Source organism: Rhea americana, unplaced genomic scaffold, assembly GCF_003343005.1.
Source record: "Rhea americana isolate MKP2758 unplaced genomic scaffold, rheAme1 scaffold_245, whole genome shotgun sequence".
In the NCBI taxonomy this organism is placed as follows: domain Eukaryota; kingdom Metazoa; phylum Chordata; class Aves; order Rheiformes; family Rheidae; genus Rhea; species Rhea americana.
This window is the reverse complement of record NW_028186363.1, coordinates 1,099,109-1,124,006: the sequence shown is the minus strand read 5'-3', so window position 1 is coordinate 1,124,006 and position 24,898 is coordinate 1,099,109. Positions and strand designations below refer to the sequence as shown.

General features: G+C 34.3%; 1 protein-coding gene across 1 annotated transcript in view; it reads left to right on the top strand.

Annotated features, from left to right (window-relative positions):
• The window catches only part of FMN1 (formin 1), a 142,976-nt gene that overhangs the window by 73,750 nt on the left and 44,328 nt on the right, over positions 1 to 24,898 (top strand). The window contains exons 9-12 of the mRNA XM_085306681.1: positions 4,601 to 4,730; positions 6,954 to 7,100; positions 9,945 to 10,004; positions 12,231 to 12,351. Of these exons, the coding sequence (XP_085162807.1) occupies positions 4,601 to 4,730; positions 6,954 to 7,100; positions 9,945 to 10,004; positions 12,231 to 12,351 (458 nt within the window). The remainder of the gene's footprint in view (positions 1 to 4,600; positions 4,731 to 6,953; positions 7,101 to 9,944; positions 10,005 to 12,230; positions 12,352 to 24,898) is intronic.

The window sequence follows — 24,898 nt, the reverse complement described above, 5'->3', positions numbered from 1 at the left end:
AATGTAAAAATGTTTTTAGGTATTGCTCCTGCTGTTGCAATAAGCCGTAGACCAACATGAAGGTCATAGGAATCCCTGAAAAGAGTGATAACCTGTATTTTATTATAATGTATATGTTTAATTCTTTATTTACACCTGCCTGTGGCATCTATCTTCTGCTTTGCTACACTTCTCSCTTTGTACTTCCATCCTCTCCTCCTTTTCCTGCCCTGAAGCCCCTCTGCCACCTCGCTTTCTTTTCTCTGTTGTCTGTTTTTGTCATTTCTGCTATCATCAGCATAAGAAAGYGTAGGAAGAGGAGGCAACGAAGCGACAGAGGTAGAATCTAATTGCCTGATGTCAGAAGYAGTATGTGTTTCTACCTTTTTTCCCCCATTTGGAGGCTGATGGTGATGAAGAACAGAATTTTTTTTTTCTCTTTCCATAAGGCAGCCAAATACTTGTTGCTGACAGCTGAATGTGGTTCACTGGGGAATAGGTTAATGCTGGGAGATGAGACTGTCATCCCAGGAGCAAGACTTAAGAACGTGAATATCCCTAAAGTGGACGTATTGGCTTGTTCATGCCTCCCATGTCCATGTTTTCACTGCCTTCGCTTGGAGCACAAGAATACACTGAGTGGCTAGTTCATGTTTTCCAGAGTTGAAGTTTTGTTTTGCTGTATAACTGAGTGAAATAAATGTAAATATATTTTATATTCAGGAAAATACGAATTGTATAGAGCTTGTGTAGAGTTATAAAAGGTTGTTCCAGTTCTGTAAGTTACAGTGGAGTGAGGCTGATCTTCATTAAACACAAGGTCAGACTTATCCTACCATTGTTCGGCAATTAAAATTGAAGAACTGTAAATATAGTAACTATGCCTAGTCATTCAGAGTGAAATAGCAGTATCAAAGAAAAATACTCTTTATCAGATGTTCTCTGGGTAAGTCTTAATTATCTTATTATATTATATTATAATTATATATATATATATATAATATTATATATATATAAAAATATTATTATATTAAAATACATTAATTAAGAAAACTRGCTTTGTAAAATGTTGCTTCAAAGTGAGACAATATACTGATGATGCACTTGTATAATTTTTATTGGTCCTTCAAAGTCATGTCCTTTCTGAAAATCCAGTAGGTCAGGTGCTGCTGGTATTGTTGTCTAGGTCAGCTTCAATAAATGCAGTACTGGAGATCTGTTGAAAGTCTAATATTCCTGTTAACTCAGAAAAGATTAAAAACAGAAAAGTGCTAAATTTGTACATGTGATTAAAGTTAATTGCTACAGGGCATAAGCCTACACAAACAAAACCATTTGTAAAAAGTGATTGCAAATACTGATGATAGATGTTCGTATACCAAAACCATTAGCTTGAATTCACTGAAGTCTAAAGGAAACTTTTGCCAGTTTTTATGTTTGGGATTTCCAAACAAAAAGAAAGCTTTGCTGGTATTATTAAGGCTCTTCTGCACAAGTGATTTTGATTTGTTTGGCTGCCATGTCATATTTGCTGTTGTTAGCATAAAATGAAAATATATCTCAGCAACATGACAATATCCCCTTTGATTATGCTTTGTGATAACAGTTGTTAAAATGCTAATATTCATTAACACGATAAAGCTTTTTATATGCAAAATTGGCCACAACTTGGGGCTTTGCTAGTAGAATGCAGATGTTTAAGCTAGTTTCCAAGAAGTGTCTTTTAGCTTAATACAATCTCTGTGAAGTTCTTCCTACTATGAAAGAAATATTAATGAAGGAAATGGTGGCACAATATGGTACTGAACTTTTCTGTTCTGTATGTAACTGGAATTCAGGAAGCAGAGAGCTACTGATATTTGCAAACAAAATATGAYTTTTTTTTCTGAGTAATGTCATTTTCTTTCTAAACGTGATATTCTTGGAATGTTGTGGATGAATGTGAACTGGTAAATTGTTTACCTTCATAGAATCAGCCTTCTTTGTCTGTCTTCTGAATATGTTCTCACTGTTATACAAACATCATGGACATATGTCTGAATTGAAAATACTCTGAAATCCTTTATTACAAGATTCTGTTAGGATAAAAGACTTCTCAAGTAAATGTACTTTTTATTTACAGTTTCTGCAGGAGAAGAATAAAATGGACCTCACACAGATGAACAGCAAATTCTCTGTTTACTTTAGGCCATGAAAAGTGAAGCAATGAGAAACCCATCAAAAATTATGTTATGTCAGATTCTTTTCATTATTGCTTTATGTCAAATCGTACTTTTCTCAGTGTATGACTACAAAAATAACTGAACTCAGAATATTCTTTTTGCTTCAAAAATTTTTTCTAGGGCCCTCTTACTGGAATATGTCTGTCTTTGGTAACCACAGATTGATGCAATAACTTTCTGCTTAATAACTGCATTTGTAGTCACTAAGATTCCTTTTTGTGACAGGTTTCAGTTATAATGTTCTGTCTGAATATTTACATTGGATACTTTGAACTTTGAAATCTGGAGATATTTTCCTTTTTTGCTGAATTACTGACTCTCAGCACAAACGAGGACATTGTGTATGTGTTGTATTCTGTGACACTGTGTATTCTGATGTGTGTACATGATAGTTCCCTTTTCAAGGRAAGGCAAGAAAATGTGCCATTTGAATTTTTAAAATTAAACTTTTAAGATGTATGTACATTAGAGCTATTGTGAGGCAGTTTGKTTTTTTTCTTTCTTTTGTTTCACTCACACAAAGTGCAAAGTATCCTCTTGTTTCCTGGCAATACCATTCATTCCCAATAGGAAGCATTTTTATTAATACCAGCTTGGCATTTCTCTTTTTCCCACAATTTAAGCACAAGAGCCAAGCCTAGCTTCCTCAGTCCTTCTCTCACAATAGATTTTCTCAAAAGGCAAGGCGGAAAAAGAACGATAAAATGAGAGTTCAATTAGAATGTAGTATTGACACCAGCCACAGGTGGATTTTGCCGAGTTTTTTAGAGACTAACTGTGCAGACAGCAAAGCATTGCAAGCATGAGAGACTTATAAAGGAGTTTGAAAGGTACTGATGTTATTTACTATGAAGAAGAAACAATTCAGAGAAATCAGAATTATTGGCTGAAATAATTTTTTAAAATAGTAAAAATTCAAGCCAGTAGAATAAGTGGTTTAGAAAATTTCCCAGGGTTCAGGKAGACAGAAGGATCTTTAAGCCATCACATTAATGGGATCTAAGGATACCTGTAAGCAGCAAATTCAGATAGTTTTTCTAAAGTGATATTGAAGCAAAAGACTGTTTTTGAATGTCATGAAATATGTAACACTGAAATCTTAGACTCAAAACCCAGAAAGCAAATTAGGTAGATCCTGCTATTATAAGACATTTTAAAGTTTCTTGTATTTTTAAGTGAAACTTTTCTGTTTTAGACTGAGAAAGAGGAGAAAAGGGAGGAATCATTCATTCCTTTGGGTGCTTTCATTTTGCAGTACTCAAATAGGAGATGTGGAATATACTTGTATTTTTTTTTCCTACCAAACAGTGCAAGGAAGAAAGCTGAAATGGACTTATGAGAAACATGGACACATGAGGACAAATTAAGAAAATGAGCTAGTAACTTTGCTGACCAGTGACTGAATCTGCAAATATTGTAAAGCTGAATAGGTAGATAGGTACATTACTATAAAAACAGGCTGTTACGTAATTGAAAGTACGGTGCAAATTAGGAAAAGAAAATTGAGGCTGAACATAAGAAGAATTTTTTGGCAGACTTTTTATGTTATAAAATAACTTTGCAGAAATGAGTGACACATTACTGGGCACATTTTAAAATGAAGCAAAAATGCATTAACGAAAACAGCAAATAGATACTGTTTCTCTAGCTCTTTCCTATAAAGGGAAAGGCCCTTTCTAGGATCACTTCTGAGCCTGAATTTYCAGACAGATTCTTTTTCCAATTTTTGTGATTTCCAGCGAAGATTCTTTAAGCTAGAGTTTCAGAAATATTCTTATAAATTTATGATTGCAGTACCAAGTAGATACAGCAAAAATCTTTTCACAGACTTTCAAAATTATGAATCAGGAAAATAAACACATCTAACAGATCGRTCATTTTTTGACCTATTGATAACTATTATTTCCTGTGTTGTTGAGTAGTCTCCTGTCCTTGCTGCTACCGTTGAGGCTAGCCTGTAACTGGCCTAGATAAAACTTGTCCAGTATTTGGAGAAACATTAGGCTAAAAGGTATTTACAATATTATCTTTTGACACTGCTTATCCCTTAATAGGCCAGTTAACCTACTCGATATACAGATCGTATTCATCCAGACTCTCTCACACAAGCCAGCTTACTTGTGCAACGGGCTGTAATCTAGGTTTATGATTCCTCTTTCTATTACTGGGCAGCTCTGATACTAATAGGATTAACTGCTTGCTGATTTCTTGATATTGGTGGCTATGTTCTTTATGTTTGGTGTTTTAGGAGATCCTGTTATGAATTCTCTCAGATTTAAMTTTTGGTTCAAAACAAGAAAGATTTCCTTATGTGTAGTTTTACTACYACTGCTCTGATTCATTATAGATCCAACAGATATGAAATGTAAGGACTTCTTCATACTCTATTTTTTTCACAGATTTTTATATGARTTATCTCAGATCCCCAACTTCACAGAACGAGCCCAGTGCATCATCTTCCAGTCAGTTTTCTCTGAAGGGATAACATCAGTGCACCGGAAGGTTGATATCATAACTCGAGTGTCCAAGGTAAGTCCTAATGAAAGCTATGATAACAAATTCAAGGTATTTTAGATTCTTTATGCTTCCTCTTTTTTTTTTTTTTTTACTGTAAGTGAGGAACATTAAGCCTAGTTGTTGGCTAAAAATAGATTAAATTTCTTTAATTAATTGCAGTATTAAATGCAGTAATCAATTAAGTGCAGTAATAGTTATTCTCCATAAAATAGACTTAAATATTGAACTAGTTTAGTATGAGGCCTTCCAAACTTATTTTATTTGCATATCACTATTGGTGCCATCAGCAATAGCTGCTTATCACACGCATTACCTTACTACTTTGGTMTGTATACATTTCTATGACCCCAATATAGCAGATTATATACTACCTTACAAAGATTTATCTAAGATTTCTGTACTGTAAATAACTGAAGACAAGATTTTGAAATTATAAAAAATAAAATAAGAAAAGTAAAATGAGATTAGAATTGAAAGAAAAACTAAATAGTCCCTTGAAGTTACGAGATCCTGGACAGGACAGCGTTTTTAAAGTGTTTGCTTTGCCATGTGAAAAATCTAGTTTGAACTGCTTTGCTCTCATGTACTGCCCACGTTCTACCCTTGTGATTTTCTTTCCATATTCTTACAGGAAGAATAATTACTTAGCTCTTACTTTGCAAAGGAGACGTTAGTAATGAATCAGTTTCTATGAGAGAAGGAGAGAGGTATTACTTTCAGTTTATTTATGAGGAGCTCACATCATGATTGATTCTTTCAATAAATAAAAGCTAGTATTGTGAAAATGATAAGCATTCCTAAAATCACTTGATATTAACTTCAAAATTCATCTTCATTTTCAGTGTAATATAAAATTGCTTTAACTGTAATTGAGAATTAGGTCTAAGTCTCAGAGTCCGGGACTGACAAGATAGATGCCTTCATATGGAATTTAAATAATTCATTAATTTTCCACTGAGTTTCTAGATTTCTTCTTTTGCCTTTTGATGCACAGTGATTTAGTTCTTAACCCTGCTATATCTACTCTAAGTATGGACTGAGAAATGTTAATTTCCAGAGCACCAGGAACAATGAGAAGTAGACTGAATATGACTCTCTGAATCCGGCCCAGGGGCAGCAAAAATAGCTCATCTTCCCTTTGACTGTGCATTACACAAAGTCATGATAAACCACCTCTTCGTTAGGATTTTTAAGTTACTATGAATGTTAAGTAATCTCTTTCAGTAAAACTTCCTGCATTAATCTTGCTGTCATCTGCATAGTACATGATGCTATACAATTTGCYTTGTATAGATTGAATAAAAGATAGAATAATAAATTTTGTTTTTCTCATAAACATCTGATCCTGTACCAGTCCTGCACTAGTTAAAGCATGAAACACTTTATTTAAGTGTTTCTTAATTTCTCTAAAATTAAAATAGTAAGAATCACCAAATTTGATTTCCCACCTCTCTTTCAAATTGATGCACACACCTATTGCACTGTCGTGATGGGCTTTTCAAAGGTTGCTTAAGAAAGTCATTAAAGGATAGATGTGACACGTGGAACATAAAGAGAAACATTAGATAGTTTGAAAACAAGGTTTTAAACTATGAGAGCTAACACAACTGCTTCCCTGGTGTAAGCTTGATTATTATTAAAAATGTGACTCTAAAACTGGTATTTTGATAATCTGATTTTACAAACTACTGATTCCATATCAGATTTTCACAGTTGAATTGATTTTTTTGTGATTGCCCACTGTAAGCTCTGTGAGTAAAGTTTATTTATGATGGATGGATTTGTGAGACAACGAGAGACAAGTTGAAAAGCAGTTAATTGCGTGGGATAATATTTGATCAAACCCCTTCTCCAGTATGCATTGAGAAATGAATAGGTTACATGCACCATAGATGAAACCTTATGACTATAGAGCGTTTATGGGTGAAAGAAGGACTGAGGCTTAGTCTCATAGTCCAATATTAGTTTCCCTAGGCAATAGTCAAAATATATCTGTCACTTTTAAGCCCAGAACAGAAGGTATAGAAGTAGTAAGAGATAAATGGGAAACTGCACCCTGCCATTTTCACAGCCTCTAGGCTTCAGGTCTAAATGGAAAGGGTAGGAAGGACAATAGAAATTAGAGAAAGCTTTAGGGAAACTAGGGAAATCTGGTTTTATCATTCTCATTGTAGTGAAGAAAAATAGGAATATTTTTGTACYGTCTGAAATTACAAGCTCATATCCATTTTCCAGGCTTTGCTGAACATGACAAGTGTAAAGGAAATTTTAGGTTTGATTCTGGCTTTTGGAAATTATATGAATGGTGGAAACAGGACCCGAGGTCAAGCTGATGGATTTGGTTTGGAAATACTCCCCAAACTAAAGGATGTCAAAAGCAGAGTAAGTACTCATTTTTATTTACAGATCACTTTTCTCCAGAGATCTTTTTGTTCTATCATCTGAAAAAAGTAAAATCTTTTCTCATTTCTTACTGTTCTTTGCTTCAAACAGTAAGGCACTTTATACTATTTTGTTGCTTTTTTTTCTCCCCACTTTTCACCTCTTCCTTCTAAATATCCCCTGCTCTCTGTAAATCTCCTGTATCTCCTGCCTGATGCCACTTAGATGATTATTTTTTGTGAAAACTTCTGTGTTTCTTTTACTAGTGGGGACTTAATTACAATAGATAGAAGTGAGAGAGCATACACAGCTGAAGAYTTCTCCAGTTGTCCTCATTCTTTTTTATTGCTCTTAAGGTAGTTGGAAGGGAAAATGCTATAAACGTCAAGTTTTAGAAAAAACAAAATATTGAAAGAGGAAAGCTTCAATGTAGGTTATACAGTAAAGTATTATATACAGAATATATATAAAGTATTATATAAAGGATAAAAATACATAATATAAAGAATTCTCTTCAGAAAGATGTGTCAAACTCAACAAAGTATTGCTAGTCTTTTTTTTTTCARTTGGCAGATAGGTAGGTATAGAGCATGAATACAGGCAGTTCAAACACTGCTCTATGCCYCTCTCTGCCGAAGCATACCTAGGACACCACATGGATATGGGAAGTAGCAAATAGCAGGAGGTATCTTCTGCTAATGCTGGTACAGATTTGAAGGGAGAGAAGAAAAATTATTTTCTCCTGCCCTTCCTCTTTTCCTGTATGAAATGCTGTATATAATAGAGTGTAAGCTTTTGTTGCCAGTTCTATATGCGGGGATGCTCTCCATCTGGGAGGCAGGCAATGTGAGATAAACAGTATATGTAGGATGTTTTTGCCTTTCTTGTGAATACCTTCATGTAGGTTGGCACAGAGTAAAAAGAAGATAAAATAAATTGTGCATGAGCAAATGAATGTGTGAAAACTTTTCCACTGGATTTGTGTCCTTCCTCTCCTATCTCCTGTCCTCTCCACTGCAATAATTCAGATGTCCCCTTGACTGCTGTCTTCCATCCCTACTCTTTGGACAAGACACAGCGCATGCTGCAGCTAACCTAGAACCCCAGGCAGAGTTTCCCAGTACTGAGGTGCTCATTGGTCAGCCAGTGCTGACTGCTGTGAAGAAAAATGTAAAACAGCTGAGCTTCGCCTGACTTTTCTCAGTAGAAGTACTAATTTTAGTCTCCCTCTTCTCTCCAACATAAACTTGTAAGAATTTAATTATCTATGAGACTTTCCAATTTGGCTGAATTGAGCTRGCAGGTTCCAAAGTTATGAATTAAGGAAAGGGCTGACAAAGACACAGTATAATTGCATAAGATTTGTTCAAGCTAAACAAGCTAAAAATTTACAGTATTTAGTTTCCCTTTAAATACAGTAGCCTGTCGCCAGTCTACAACGTGCATAAAAAGCTCGAAGGGGCCAGGTACTATAGGCAGGCAGGAAACCTCAGAGATAAGCGTTAGACCATATTGGCCAAGAAGAACAGAAGGTCTCGTATCTTTGAAAACTAAGGTATCTTTCCTGTRTGCTGTTATTCCCTTTCAGGGAATTGCCAGCAAGCAATATGATTTCCAGGTAAAGGGTGAAAGTAAAGTCAGTGCTGAATATCTTTTATTTCACATAAAAGCCATTTGTTGTCACATGAGGCCCAGAAAATTACTTGGTATAGACTTTAAAAAAAGTTGTAGCTCACTGCAGAATCTCTGTATTTTGTCTTCTGCAAATACTGTTTAAAATAAAGTGATAGGTTTGATACTCTGACTTGCAAAAAATAGAATAATAGGCATATTTTACTTTACAAGGGCAATCAAGTATTTTCAGGTGACCTCAGTTCGTTGTCTGTCACGCAACCTGCCAACAATGTATTCTGAAGAAAACTGTTATAAAAGCAGAATGTCTTTGTCTGCATAACAGCAATGACTTGCTTAGTTAAGAATTTTGCTGCTGTATGATATTAATAAAATGTAATATGCTGCAGGCTGAAATATAAGCGAGGCAGCTCTGTACAGGAAATCAGACACTGTACACACACAAACTTTTATCCTGATAMCTGTCAATATACAATATAAAAACACATACAAAAAACATCAAAGACATTCCAGATATAAGTCCCTATATTATGTTTCTTTTATGCTGTTGAATAATATCCTGTAATGTATAAGTCACAGTTCTACCTTTTCTTTTAGTTCATCTGACCTATGATGACCCAATGACATATAAGAAAATAAAATGTTGTTATATACAGTAATAGTAGGGGAAGCAGGATCAAGGAAATGGTGATTCCACAGAGTGAACATTAAAATTTGTATTCATAAGGCAACAGTGCAGGAAATGCACTTGTTAGCTATATGCTGTCTAGTTTTGTATTTGGGGTAATATATGAGAAATTCCTACGCCCCTTTCAGATTTGCATTACAGATGAATTGAGAGTAGAGGAATCAAGAAGTTCTGTTCRCTTGAATAGTTCTGAATTCACTCTAATATTAATATCTCTTAAAAATGCCTTGTATCATTAAAAAAGAAAAGCAAGAATAGCAGCTTCTCCCACTGCATGTTTTCTGTACCAGAAGCTCTAGTCTGCAGTGATGCAGTCAAGCCTGTGATTGTTATAAAGGATGAATTTTTTGGTAAATAATATTAGGGCTAAAGATATTGAGTCCTATTTCTCTAAACWAAATAAATTAAGAGTATATTTCTTTTAATGTAGTAAATTTTCACTTGAAATAATATTCTCCATGTACCTTTAACAGTTTTATATATCCAGTTTAACTTTTTAGTAATGTATCTATTTTTTTTYCTAGGATAATGGTATCAATCTTGTGGATTATGTCGTCATATATTACCTACGCCACTGTGATAAGGTAAAAGATCCATTTGCTGTATCAGTCTCTTTGAAAGTATATTTCTTTAACAGATTGTAAAAGGGTTTGTATTTACTTTTTTTTTATCTGAGTATAGTAGCTGAAAGAGGAAAACAGTATCCATCTCTTCTGCTTTTAATAGTTGCAGGCCTTYGTAGGTATGAAATTTGCTACAGGTTCTGTACAATTCTGGAAAATCTAACATTAACTGTGGAACTTCTGGGATTCTTTTGAACTAAACATTGCAGGTGATTGCCTGTGACTGCTGTGGGCTGGAGAGGGGTCATTCCAGTCCTGTCCCCTTACACTCAGGTTACTTGTAATTCTGACTTCCATGGGACAATAATGAAAGTCAGAAGCATGATTTCTCTCTAATGACAGAGACAGGTTAGTATTTTAAGATAGATGAGTCAATTGATGGTGATGAAGTTAGAGATTGGAAATGCAGGAATAGGTTCTGCTGCTTTGAATTATTTACATTTATGGAGTAGTACCCGGAGTTTTGAAGTACAATATTTGTACTGTTTTCTTTTAAATTAAAATGTCATCATTGATTGATTTTAAGTATGGAGTGTTTTTTTAGGGGGGAGAAATTAAAAATATGCCAGTACTTAACTTCTGAATTCTCAGATCAGAATTATTTTTCATAGTCCTGTCTCTAGTTGAATATAAACATCTTTTTCATTTATTTTCATTTGTTAATTTTGTTCCTTCTTATCTATGGGTGGTGAAATGAAAGGTTAGTAGTCGTAAATATTTTGCAGGAGTAAGACTGAAGTAACTGCAAGCATCTCCAACATTGGAGGGTCTGTATACAGCTCTTCAGGCTGAGCTGTAGAGATTGAAAACTAGCAGTTATGTAGAGCTGTACTTTTTTTTTTAGAAAACAAGGTGTCGTTACTTTACCATAAATAGCTTTCTTGTAAAAAGATGCTCGCAAGAGCAATTTTGATAGCCCTGTGTGTTTCTCAGTTGTCAGGGTATTCATATGTGTAATTATCTCTTTTTGCATAATGTTGAAGCTAACAATTTAATTATCTAAAATTTTGTCAAGTTTTTGCTAGACTGTAATTTTACTATGGGAATTTTGTAGGACAAAGCAGTTTATCTTCTGTTGTAAGGAAGTGGAGGCAATTTCATCCACTTAACTAACTTTTTTCCTGAATGTTCATGTCTTTATAACAGTGTAATCTTTTGTTTCACTGTTCAAAAAACAATTAGTCCTCCAAACTATGAATTGTCCTTTTTTTAAGACTGAAAGCTAAGAACAGATAGTATTTAAACAAGTATATACTTGTGAAATGTAATGTCATTTTAAAACCRTTTATACACTAGAATTGTTAAAATTTCTATTGAGATAAAGCTTTCTTTTTTAAAAAAATTCTGAATTTTCTTATTATTGTTCTAAATATAAGGTATATGCTTAGGAGTTCCCTATAGACATAGACGTTAAACCATATGATTTGTTTAGCTTCATAAACCCTCAACTGTATATTTTTATCTGTATAATACACTYTAGGCAATATATAAATATTGTTTTCAATTTAGGCTTATAAAGTGTGTGTATATTTAATGAATTGTGAAAGACGGAAACCACAAACTTGGCATCAAGTCACTTGTTCYGTTAAAATAGTCATTTATGTTTTCTGGTTTTAAGAAACTTTTAATCCCTTATCTAAACCTAGATTTRTATAAAAAGAACTGAAATTTGATGTGCTCAGTATTGTTTCATAGTTTAAATTAAGCACAGTTTGCATTACAATCTCTAAAAAGAAGTTTCAACGTTAAGAATAGATATTTTTCCCGAAGACATGTTCTGTTTCAACCACAAGTTGTGAGTTGCAAAGCAGTTGAGGCATAGAACCCAAGGAAATTGAGGTCGCGTAACCCATCTGACATTAAAATCTGTGAGTTAAGCAATTTGTATTTTTCTGTAGAAAATTACAATGTGACTATATAATCTTTGCCCTGCAGATATGGGAGGGCTGAAAATGAAGGTTGAAATGCTGGTCCTTTTCCATTCAGTGGTAATAGTCTCATTGACTCAGTAGGGTCAGGATGCATCTGAAACAACACATAATGCTGTCTTAGTATGAAATGTTTTAAATGTATTATTTTTGCAGTTTTATAATGCTATTTTATAGTTAAGTTTCAGAAACAGCAATTTATTTCACTGGAAATGTATTTAATTTTCATAGTGGTCCGTTTGTTTGTTTGTTTGTTTAGGAAGCAGGAACAGACAAGAGTATTTTTCCTTTACCAGAACCACAGGATTTTTTCCAGGCCTCCCAAGTTAAGTTTGAAGACCTAATAAAAGACTTAAGGAAACTGAAGAGAGATCTAGAAGGTAACTGGAAATTTTCACGTTTGTTCTGCTAACAACTAAGTGCCGTTTCAAACGTGACCTTTATGAGGTTTGCTTATTGCTAATTAGGTTTATAGTGCTGATTCATTTAGAGGTTTTACACTGTGGCACAAATTACCCACATAAAATAGAAGAAATGATTTTAAACTCAGGACTTACAAAATGAAAGTAAAGATACTGAAAAGTAATTTTCTCTAATTCCCTTTTAAAGATCAAACGGCCCCTAAATAAATTGCTCWGAAATTTTCTTCAGTTATGTGTGAATTTTGCTTTGGCTTTTCCAGAACACTGCATTTAACTGTGGTTATCTGTTAGGTCCATAACATAAATACTTTTTTCATACTTGTATAACAACAATTTAACATTTACAAGAGAGAGCTTGAATATTATTAATGTAGAAATAAAACACAGCTTGCCAAGGCACAGCAAAGGGAAATGGAAAGCTCCAGTTCAAAATATTTTCACCCTGAGACATAAAATAAACATTTTAAAATGTTTATTATAAAGAGGGGCTCAGAAACCCAAGTCATCTATCAGTCAAGGTACTGAGTGGAAATAAAGTAGGAAGGGTGGCTGTCTAAGTGTTCCAGCCAGTTTCGTTTTTATTTTGTGCTTCATGTGACTTTTTAAAATAAACTCAGCAAACGATGACTGAGTATTTTAAGCTTGTCACTTTTGTTAAGGAAGAGTAACGCTGAAGCGGCGTTATGTAGAAAACGGAGTTCAGGCAGAGARTCCGCATAAAAGCCTGTTAAAATCTTCTCCGTTTGCATTTGGATACTACAGCTCTGCATCAACGTGGAAGAGTATTTTTAGAATCGGAGTCGAACGAGATCGTTGTTTCTAATTTTTCAGTGTAAGACAATGAAAAGCGTTAAAGAAACATTTATCCTTCTAGTTCGAAATGGCTGAATTGGGTCAGTGCCGTCTTTAGGGTAGTTTCAAAGGTTAACAGTGGTAGGAAAGTATCGGTTGTTGTTTGTTCGACCCGGGCATGAGCGAGTGCTCTATCTCCTCTCATCGCGTGGCCCTGTAAAACCCTTGGCCTGCCCTCTCTTAGGCTCGTTTGTGCAGAAACATGATCTGTGTTTGATCTCGTACTTTTTCACCGTGTAGTCCTGCTGTTATACATCTTAGTCTTGCAGAATCTCTACAGAGGCTTTGACATTCAAATCATTTTTGTTCTACACTGCAAAGGGGGAGAGAGAGGGAAAAAAAAAAAAGGAAAAGCTAATGCACTTTACCTAACTTTGTAAATAATAACCACAACTGTTTTATAATCACTGATTTCAGTTTTTACGTTATTTTTTTAGATATTTATAGAAAACGTAGAAAAAAGTTATGTTGAGCTTGTATATAATACTTTCTTGTACATGTATTTGAAACGCAGCAAAACCAATTAACATTTAAAGTTAACGACAACAAAGATTTGAAACAAAAAAGGTTGTGGAAATGTTTTCAGATGTTGATATTTTATCATGCGGAAATATACAGCAGAATTTGAACAATCATAGCTGTAATTAATTTCTTACGTTTAAACAATGAATCCGTCGTATAAAGATGTTGCATCTCTTTCAAATATTGCCTTTCACGTTCTTCTCTATAGATAATGCTGTAGTTTATTTTTAAATAAAAATCTTAATTGAAGGGGATATAATTTTAACACGTACAACAAAGATTTGATGAGTCTCTGTAGTTTATTGTAGCCATTAAAAAGTTGTGGCTGCTGGCAGAATACCAGTGAAAGTCTAAAGCTGAAACAGATGTGACTAGCAGAAAGCAAGTCCAGGGAAGCGTCGGGCCCAGCTATCCAGACAGGCGCGGCCCTTCAGATGTGAATAATTTGAACAATATTAACTGGAGCTGCCTGTGTTATAGGGTACATTGGATTTATTTTACAGTTTGGTTGGCTAAGGTAGTCGTAAGCAGATTACCCTGCAAGTGGGATGCRACCCAGGTAATAAATGAAGGAGGGATTTTCTCATGTGCCACTAGGGAACGGACTGATGTTCCTGTTAGTGACTTATTTTTGTCAAATCTTTTTTTTTCTGAGAATCGAACAGAATGATTAAAAAAAAAAAAAAGTGTCATCTATTCCACCTGAAATGACAATTCTGGTAGAAACGTTTCGTAAGAGTACCTATTTACTATTTTAGAATATTTTTTCACTAGTTTCTCAAGGCATTCATTTATCTTTCTATCATGGATATTAAAATAGGAAAGATTGAGCTACCATTCCAGAGGGGCATGTCTTAATGGTGTAAAGCTCTGGTTTGAAATACCTAGACACTGTGGAACCAAGAGTTCAAATCTAGATGGAGCACAGCCCCTTTCATCCTGTTCAGATAAACAGATTGAGTTCCATGCAATTTGCTATTTGGAGGTCTTTCAGGCTGGACTTTAAAGGGGCAGTGTCAGCTGAAGTTTGGCTCAAAAATTAAAACAAACTTTCGGAGAACTTTAATCCAACAGGTTTTTAACACGCATTCCAGCATAGTCTTTGCAGTCRTGAGCATTTTTAGGTTAAAGATGATGATAAACAAAAATATGCATTTAATGTAGGCTTTTAAGGGGGCAGAAGTATTAAAGGATACACTATTAGGTAATGAAATGGCAATTTTAAGGGCAAAATCTGCTTCTACTTTAAAGTCATAGGAAAAAAATGTTTTCTGGAAGCCCAAAATTTCACTGCAGGTCTGTATAGTCATTTGTTTTCAAGACTTTCAACTATTACATGGTAGCATGAGCAAATATCTTTATTCATTTGACAGGCATTAACTTTCCAATTAATCTTTCTTTTTTTTTCTTTTTTTTTTTTTTTTTTTTTTAAAAAAAGAATTTTTTTCTTTGCATTAATAGTTTAAGATCATTACATTCCTTATTTCTTCTCTAGGGCAATGATTTCCACTTTTTCCTTTCCCCAGGACCAAATAAGATTTTTCTTCCGTCTGTTCCTGACAGTGCTACTAGATTTGTATTCCCACAGAATAAGTGGGGATACTTTTGGGAACTTTTGAAAGGCGTAATCATATGAAGATTTTTAAAAAGAAAGCCCTTTACCAAAGCCTGATAGACTTGTATACGTTTTATTATGAGCCTTCTTATTCATCTCCCACCAAAGGTGAACAATCTAAATTATTTAAAATTAGCTACACTGGAGATTGTTTCCCCTCTATGTCGTACTCATTGCTTTTCCCTGCAATACAGTTCATAAAATGTTAGGCTATTACTCCATGAACAGTAGTCAAGAGAAGGCATCAGTCTATTCCTTGTATCATTTACTGTGATGTTCCTAATCATTGCAACTTTATAGTATTCTTGACTATGACAGCTGAAGAAGCAAAGGTATTTATTGAATGATGAAAAATAGAAACCAAGCTAGGCCCATTCTAAATACTTTCAAGAGCCCAAACTTTGTTACTTATAATTACTTACATTTCCTATGAGCTTTTGACATTCTAATCCTGTTGAAAAATCACATAGTTTTTGCTTTCACCTTCTTTCACAGCTGGCAGTACAGATATTAACTGCAATTTTCATACTAATAATGTTTCAGTGTTTTAAACTTCACCGAACTTAACTGTGTATGAGTGCATATGTGGGTGTATGTGTATACACACAGATATTGGTGATTGAAAAGAAATAACTTCCTCTAAAATAGAAAAAAAAACTTTTTGGATATAAACAGGTCTCAGGAATGACCCAGCCCGTGGTATATGTGTGTATGTGTGTTGTCTCAGTGTACCCAAGATTGAATTCTACTACCCAGAGACAAAGCAGTAGAATCCTTAAGCTATATTAGAGTTGTATAATACTGTGTCATTAAATTTTCACATTTTCACTTATTTTCTTAACAGTATATCATATCAGTTAAATTTTAATACCCCGTAAAGGGTATACAACTATTTCTTAACTACACAATCCTTTTTTATGTTTATTAAGACGATGGCTGAGGATGGGCCCTTTGTCCCCATGCAATACACAAATATAAAGTAGTAGAAAATCTCTGTTCCCAAGATCTCAAAAAAAATCTCTATTCCCAAGACATGTAGTCAAGATGGCAAAGAGTACAGGAGAAAGTTGATGGTACAAAAAATGAATAATGTAATAGACTGTTAGGTGAGTGGCATATTTTGTCCTTCTCTTAATTAGGGTTCTTCATGGTATGCAAAGGTGCAGAAAAAGTTCTGATGTCATTATTATGTGCTAGAGCTTTGCAGAGAAACTATTAAAGATCTTTCTRTGATAGAGAATGCAACTATCCTTACAAAATGTTGTACTGTGAAAAAAAATTCAGAATTTGTAGTTTAAGGAATATTCTCCCCATTCTYCCCCAAAAGTATCCTTGCTCTGTGTCCGGTATAAATACAGTTCTGTTGTGAAAGAATAACCTTTGTGTACATTAAAATGACGAAGCCTTTTAGATTTTAGAGCTGTTAGTGAGACTTATTASTCATTTTTCTAGCCTGAGGATAAGATATAGTGAATCTGAATTCTAAAAATATATTTAATACAGAATGTATCTTTTAAATTAGTTGCCTTTTAATAATCGGTTGAATTTCAGTAACTCCCAAGATCCTTGGTTTGGGTTTAGGGCTTTCTTARTCTAATTGTTGACAGATCTGTCTCTTGCAGAAATATTGTTTTACCCATAAGTTTCCCACCTTTACGTAATTCACCGGTGCAGAACATCAGTTTATGACATCCCAAATTGCAACATTGTATAGTTCAGCTATTAAAAAAAAATAAAATTTATAAAAAAAAAAAAAAAAAAAAAAAAAAAAAAGATTAAAAGGTAAGTAGGTAAAATTATGTACTAAAAGGGGGGAAATTACATTATTTCACATTGTTTTTCATACAGAAGCATTACAGATATCTTAAAGTCATACAGTAATGTATGTTGGAAGGTACCTCTAGRGGTCATCTGGTCCAAAGCCTTTGAACAGGGGCAACTAGGTCAGGTTGGATGGGGCCTTATCCTGCCGAATTTTGAATCTCAGGGTGGAGATTACAAAACCTCTTTTGGCAACTTTTGCTGTGCTGAATCACTGTCATGAAGTTTTTTCCTTATTTCTGTGCTGCAACTTCTGACTATTGCTCCTTGTCCTTAAGCTGTGCACCTCCAAGAAGAGTCTGACTCTGTYTTCTCTGTAGCTCTTCATCAGGTAGTTGAAAGCTCTGCAGCATCATTTCCGAGAAGCAAATTCAGTTCCCTGGATGTGACTAGCGTGGTTTTGCCAGACCGGTACAGGCACCATAGCTGATGAACACTGGCTCTTAGCAGGACTGACTAGACTGGAGATAATACTATACTATTACAGCTACACCGCTCTCATTCAGTGCCTCCCCGGGGAGGTCTGTAACATGTTATATTGCAGAGTGTATTTGTGCTACAAAACTAGGACGTGGATAGAAGAGAATTTAGAAATGAGAAGAGGAAGGTAGAAATTGAAAAGAGTCATTAATCCTTGATTCTTACAGACACTGTTACTCTAAATAAATCCAAGGAGAGAATTTCAAAAAGAAAAATAATCAGTTCATGCCATTCATATGACTAAAACTCTCTGATTTTCCTGATTTAATCTCTGCAGAACATTTGTTTTTATCAAAAATTGTAAGGGAATGTGTTTACCGATAGGAAAATCTACAGAGACAGAAAAGTTTAACAAGTATTATTTGCAAAAAAAAATTGAAACTTTTATATGCATATATATCCAACAAGACATGGGATGGTCAGAGATTTTTGCAACAAAATGTCCACTAATGATCTATAAACAAGTTTTGCTGTAGAAATTAATCAATATTTTCAATTAAAGAATCAAGACATTTCCAGCTTTTGACTTCTATGTAAGCAGAAATGAAGAAATTAATTGAATATGTTACGAATTATTCAGATGGGATCATACATATACATTTAGTTCATTTAGAATATTGTAGGCTTTAGCTAAATTCTGTTTTGTAGAAGAGCGTTATGTAAGAGTAGTGTTATAATCATGACAAAATAATTATTAATAGGGCAAGTATTACAATATTGGGAAGGTTCTCCTGTTGCTTGGTTTGTTCTATAGATAGTAAAGTTACCAAATTACTTTGTGAATATTCTAAGCCTTAAATCACTTTGAATGTTCGCTTTCTTTCTAAATAATTTGTTAGATCAGTAGTTTCAACAAAAGGTGATTGCTTATTCAMTGCAGGAGGCAGATTTTTAAGAAGTATCAAAGGCACTTTTCAAAAATATTTTCAACAAATTGAAGCCTTAGTCTGCCTTATTTGAAATAATATAAGCCACTTCAAAAGTGTCATTTAGATGTCCGAGTCCCTTGCACGTTCTGGAAAAGTTTTTGTAGCATGAACAGGTAAGTTGGGTGTTTCCAGGTATTAGTCACTTTAATATTCTTCATATCAATAATAGCTTTGAGTTTTAAAATTAACCTTAAGAATTAAGGTTAAATTAAACCTGGTAACAGAACATGAGGAGCCAAATAGTTGCATGCTATTTCTATAGACGTGAACATAAATGTGACTATCGCTATATTTTTGCTGTCCAACATTTATGTTTTATTTTGAGGCAATGCAGAGATATGGAGGAGAAAGAGCAGAAGAGCCAGCCTCGTGCAGGAACAATTATTTTGTTTTCAGTAGTTAATAAAATGACTTTCTTTTTCTCCTCAAAACTTTCTGACTTCTTTTTGAATAGTCACATGCCTCAGCAGGATGAGACACGTTTCAGTTTGTTTTTGTTTGGCAAAGATGCAACACAGGCATTAGAAAGTACATTTGTGTATGTGCACTAGAATCTATTGTATAATAAAACTGCCATTTTGACAGTACTCCGTTGGTAATGTTCATATGTGAATACATTAACTGGAAATTCTCCTAAACTGATCGTTTCTAAAAATTCCATTGAATTTTTTTGTTTGTGATAATACAGAATAGTATAGGATACTTTAATAAGATTTAGAAAGATAGTGGACAAGTAAAGGAATGATTTTTTAAAGGAGTTTATTCCATGGAAGCAGATGTCTGCATGTGTGCACACAGGTCAGGGAAAAAGTTTTCTATTAGTTAACCAGTAGCACGCTGTTTATTTTTTCCTCTATATTTTTCCATTGGAAATTTCATATTAAAATCATTATGCAAATAGTAATCATTACTTTTTTCTAAAGTGAATCTTGGAAATACCAAATTTAAGATTTTCTGTGCAATTTTCAGATTCTCCTTTTGTATATATGTTAAGCACTAAGTACTTAACTATACTACATATAACTAACTGTGCATGTACCTACACTGCATTACTATGTAGTATAAATCTGGGAGTGCGAGAAATATTGCCCATATTAATGTGTGATGGATAATGAATTATGCAGTTTGGACAGTATATAATACTGGAGTTGGGAGGACCAGTTACTTTATATTTATTGGGCTATCAGCTTTTTCTCTCTGAGGGAGTACACAATCAGAGAAAATGCAGATCTCTGCTAGAATTGAGGCTATGGATGGTATGTACGCTGTCCGTGGTCAAAAATTGAAAGTACCTGTGTAACTACTTTCAATTTCTGTAAATGGAGACAATAGGATGCAAATTTGCAATAGTGAGAATAATTAACTCTTAGAACAGTGTTCCTGTGAATATTGTAGAGCGTTTAAAAATTCACATCGTTTTAAAAACAAGAGGAATGGTCTAGCTGAATCAAAGCTAAAAGCTTAAGAGAAGAATTAATTTGGTGTAACTTCACGATCTGTCTTGCACAGAAAATCGGAGATCCAGCACTGCAGAGAGAAACTTGAGATCACTTCTGCCTCTACAGTTTTAGCTCATACATATACTGTTTCAGACATTGCTTGGTAATTCTCTTCTATCTGATCACTCTTAGGTCCTCTAATTAATAATTTGTTTGTGGGCCTGCAAGGTCTTTATTTTTTATTTTTTCTATCACTGGAAAAAGCTTAGCTCATCTGGATTAAAAATACTGTATTTCTTCTTAAAAATCTCATCTTGCTCTAAATGAGCCGTGAAATACACTTCAGTTTCTGAGTAGACATTTGCTATACTGGTCAGAGAGAAGTGTAATTTTCTCACCAGGTTCTGTTAGCCCACGTTTCTACACTCTTGACAAATCCTAATGATGTGCAGAGTTTTGTATGTTTGGATCTTGATGGCAAAGCAAAACTTGCTCCTAATATTGTGTGCTGGAATCCCTTAAGGAATCTTATAAAGACTTGACTGGAAAATTATGAGGGTTTATTTATTATATTCATTTATATGTGCTGGTCCTTCCTTTGCTTTGTTTTCATGCTGAATCGTGCACTGAATGTAAACTACCATTTCGCAATACATTAAGCAGAGTCTTAGATATGTTGCTATGGCGTGAAAAATATTTATTTCTASTAGCAATCTTTCTTCATTTTGTTAAATTTATTTTTAGGCAATAATCTTAACAGAAAGGATTTTAAATGATTCATATAAAAGGTTGATACGCTTTGTCAAAAAAAAAACTTTTATTTTTAGTTTATTTGAAGTTAATATAGACCTGACATTTCCTCTGCATATCATTGCACACTGTAAAGGTTTGTAATGTTGGTAAACATAAGCAATAACAACAACAAGTGAAAACTCACAAATCTCAAATCTGAAAAGCAAAGTCGGAATACCTAATAAAACTTGGAAAAACTGTGAAGATCTACTCTGGTCTTCCATTAAAACTCCATTAGAACAGGTGAACTTTACCGTGTGTTTTGTATGTCACTAATTCAATTATTACACTTTGCTCAGCTTAAGATTTATCACTGAAAACTATTTCCATCTCATTTATACCTGAGAATTATTGCCAAGAACACCTAAGAAGATATTTCTTTCTGTGTGTCACAGGAAGACAATGTATTCAAGCAGACAAGGATCAGTCTGCTTCACGTTTACTTTTTGGCTCCTATCCTTTTTTATAAGAAAACTGAGTTACTTATGAGTGAAGAAAATATTTTTTCATAGAAGCACATTTCTTGTACTGAATTAACTGAAAATAACTTTGCATGGATCTGTAACTATGCAAACCATTAACAGTTGGAACAGCGAATTTAGTTTTATATGTGTCAACATTTTTTTCACTTCAAATTGTTGACCTTTATTTAAGACTATAAAAATAAAGCTTGAGAATACAGAGAATCAGCACAACTTGTTCCCCTTCTATATTTCTCTCAGATCCTCTTGTCTCAGAAAAACTCACCGCACTTTGCAGCATTCTCCCATCTGTATTTGGTGCAAGGGCTTCTCTGTTAGTTGATGTTGCTAGACGAGACAAAACGGTCCCGTTTTCGGTAGTGGCCAAGGTGGTTGACACCACCCAGCTCAAGCTGCGGTRTTAGCACACAAGTCTGTATGTTGCCGCCATTGATATGTGTACAGGTTGTCAGTGCGAATGCAAAAACAACAAATAAAAAAGCTTTCTCTGAAATTATCCYGGGACAGTAAGATAAATGCTTCAAGTTAGAAGTCGTCAGAATTCTTGTGTTTTACTCAAACTGCATCTCCCCCCTCCTTCTCCACATTTTTTTGAAATTCAACCTAAAAAGAAGTTTTGTTACAGAATTATGAATAAGCAAAGGAGTTGTGGATAGCATAGTTATAATGTGTTGTAACAAGGTTTAATGTTCTTATGTGCATGCCTGCAGTAATAGTGCTTTGTAAATATAGATGTACACAATAACAGGAGACTATAACCAAGTGGTACAACAATTCCAATGGATAAGTATGTCTTTTGGTGTGCATCTCCTGTAATTTTGTATTTAGTATGTTTGGAAAGTTATTTGCAAGTAAGAAAAAGTAAAACAGCAGAACAAAACGAAACAAATCATGAGGAAGTTATGTAGTGCTTGTTAATTTAAATTTACGCGTCTTTTGCTGGAGTTTATTACATCCTGGTTATTGTATATTGTCCCCAATAGTGTGTGTGACTGACTTCTGCACTGAAAGCTTCTGCTCGTCTTATACAGAAATTTAGGGTATTTTAGTGGTACAGTGAACTCATTTGAGGTCTAGTTTCAAATCTCCTTTGTAATAAAGATGAGATAACATGGTAACTCTCCTGCAAAAGCTAAGCCTGCATTATAAGAAGAAAAATAAAGTAGCAGGACTGGCGATGTAACCTGCCAGAGTCTGAGCAGAGAGGAGGAGTGGTGGTTGTTAGCAGCTTCCGCTGTTGCTAACTCATGAGGGATAGGGGCAGTGACAGGTTTATAGGAATTCGTGGTGTTGATACTTGGTTTCATTATCAGGATGATTCTTGTAAATGCTACTGGTAGGTCCTAGTGAGCAAATGGTTAGCAATTTACTGTTACCAACATTAAACTATTTCTGGTTTTGCGTTTATTTTAAAAATGATGCTTAAAAAATTCCAGTTCATGTCTGATTGACACTGAAATGCTCTTTACGTGAAAGTTTGTTTATGGGCAGTGATTCTTTTGATAGATTTACAAGTGTCTGTGGAGTTTTAAAAGACTATTGCCCAATAGGCATTAAGTGAGAGACATTCTATTTTGTAAATATTTTCACTTATATTGGGGATTTTTAAAGAACGTTTTCAGCCAAATACTGCATTAAATCTGAAGACAGTGGCAAACTGATAATAAGTAGTTTCCAGCTTTGTTCTAATGTTTTGCTAATGGTTTCCATTTCTGCAGCCAAGATTTGCAGTGTGTGAAGCATGATGTACGTCCAACAATTTGTAAGGGCTTTCAAATACTATTCCACACTCATATTTTCTTTTTTTTTCCTCTCTCTCTTTCTCTCTCTCTCTCTTTTTTTTTTTTTTTTTTTTTTTGCAATAGTTCATTTAGGAATAAACAGTTTTCAAAGTAGCATGTTACAATTACTGTACTGAACATAAAATGCATACCAGGAAAATGAACCAAAAGATTATTACAGTAGTGGAGAACTTGCATCTGTYTGTACTAAGTAATGCAAAAACAGGTTATTTATTTTCTCAGAAAATTATTTTAGAGTGAGATGGGGAGAGTGGAAATGTACATTTGGTATGTTTTGCTATCTGTTCAAATTCCTTGGAATTTCAGAAAGATAACTCAGWTGTTTTTTCAGAATTTATTTCAAAGAAGGAATATACAATATGCTTCTTACCTCCAAATCATTCTAATAAAGAAATCTGCTAAAAGATTTTTCTTCTAAAAAGAAACCGGTTTCTATTGTAATCAGTCTGAAAAGAGAACAGTATGTAAAAAGTAAATGTAATTCTCCCACAGGCATTATAGCACTGTAGTGTAGAAAATCAGAGCAACTGATGGAACAATTCATTTTTAATTGCTTCGTACAATTTTTGGCCTCACTTGGCAGTTTTTTTGTTTTTTTTTTTAAGTATTGATCTATTTTAAGTATTAATATATTTCAAGTACACATAGACAAGTGAGTAAACATAGACAAATTTATTATGGGACTTATATATCAGGAGATCCAATGAAGATTAGCCATCAGAGATCAAAGTGACTCTTAAAGTTCTTAAGTCAGTATATCTTTTCCAGTTCTCAATAGGTACAAAGTTTCTTAAATATTTAACATAAATGCCACCATAGAAGGTTGCGTATTAGAGAAAAARCTGCCAATAAAAACAAGTTCTTTAATTAGTGTTTAATTCATAGAAAATACTATATTCCAATGCAWAGAAGTACAAATATCTGGCTTAGGTCATTATAGAGAAAAATTGCTTTCAAAATACATGGTGATGAGGAGCCATAAATGAATGTAGGAGAGGAAGGGAAGCATTAAGAAGATAAATACAGGAGAAGTGAAAAGAGGTGTATATCTAATATCAAATTACAAATGAAAAACGATGGAATACAGAAATTGTCACAAATGGATCAGACACATGCTAATCTGATTGGCAGTATGTGATCAGTATGCAATATCTCAGAAGAAAACTCAAGAGGTCTCAGAGGTGGGAAATACTGGGTAGTTTTCTTCAGGTAGATCTCATCCTGTCTCTCTTGATAGTTCAGAGTTATCAAAGATCAGAAGGGTGGATGTTTATCTCAGCTAGTATTTGACTGTCATATATTGGCAGAACAGATACACGCCAAAGGCTTCTGACTACATGATTCTGTCACTGCTGTCCCTTAGCTGGTGTCTCTGAGATTAAAATTTTGGTGTAAATAGCGCTAGGATAGATGAGCTCTTAAACCACCATTAAGTCAACAAGTTAATTATCTATCTTAGCATTTAAACTCCCTGTAGCTTACAGTACATTCCAGTCAAGGGGCTGGTGAATTTGAGGAGTCTGGGCTATCCTGTTACTGCCACTGGAAAGTGTGGAAGAAATCAGAAGTAAGGATGGAGGTGGCACTTCGAGATATGTTGCTATTGGGGCTTGTGACTAATCAAGGTTTCGTTATCAGACACTTCTGAATTTGAGCATTTGGGATACTTGGATTTCTCCGTGAGCCCATCTGGGGTACTTTTTGAACTGCACAGTTACTGAAAGGGAGGAGCTAACTGCGCCCTTTCAAAAAAGGAGGGTGTCCCAGTCTG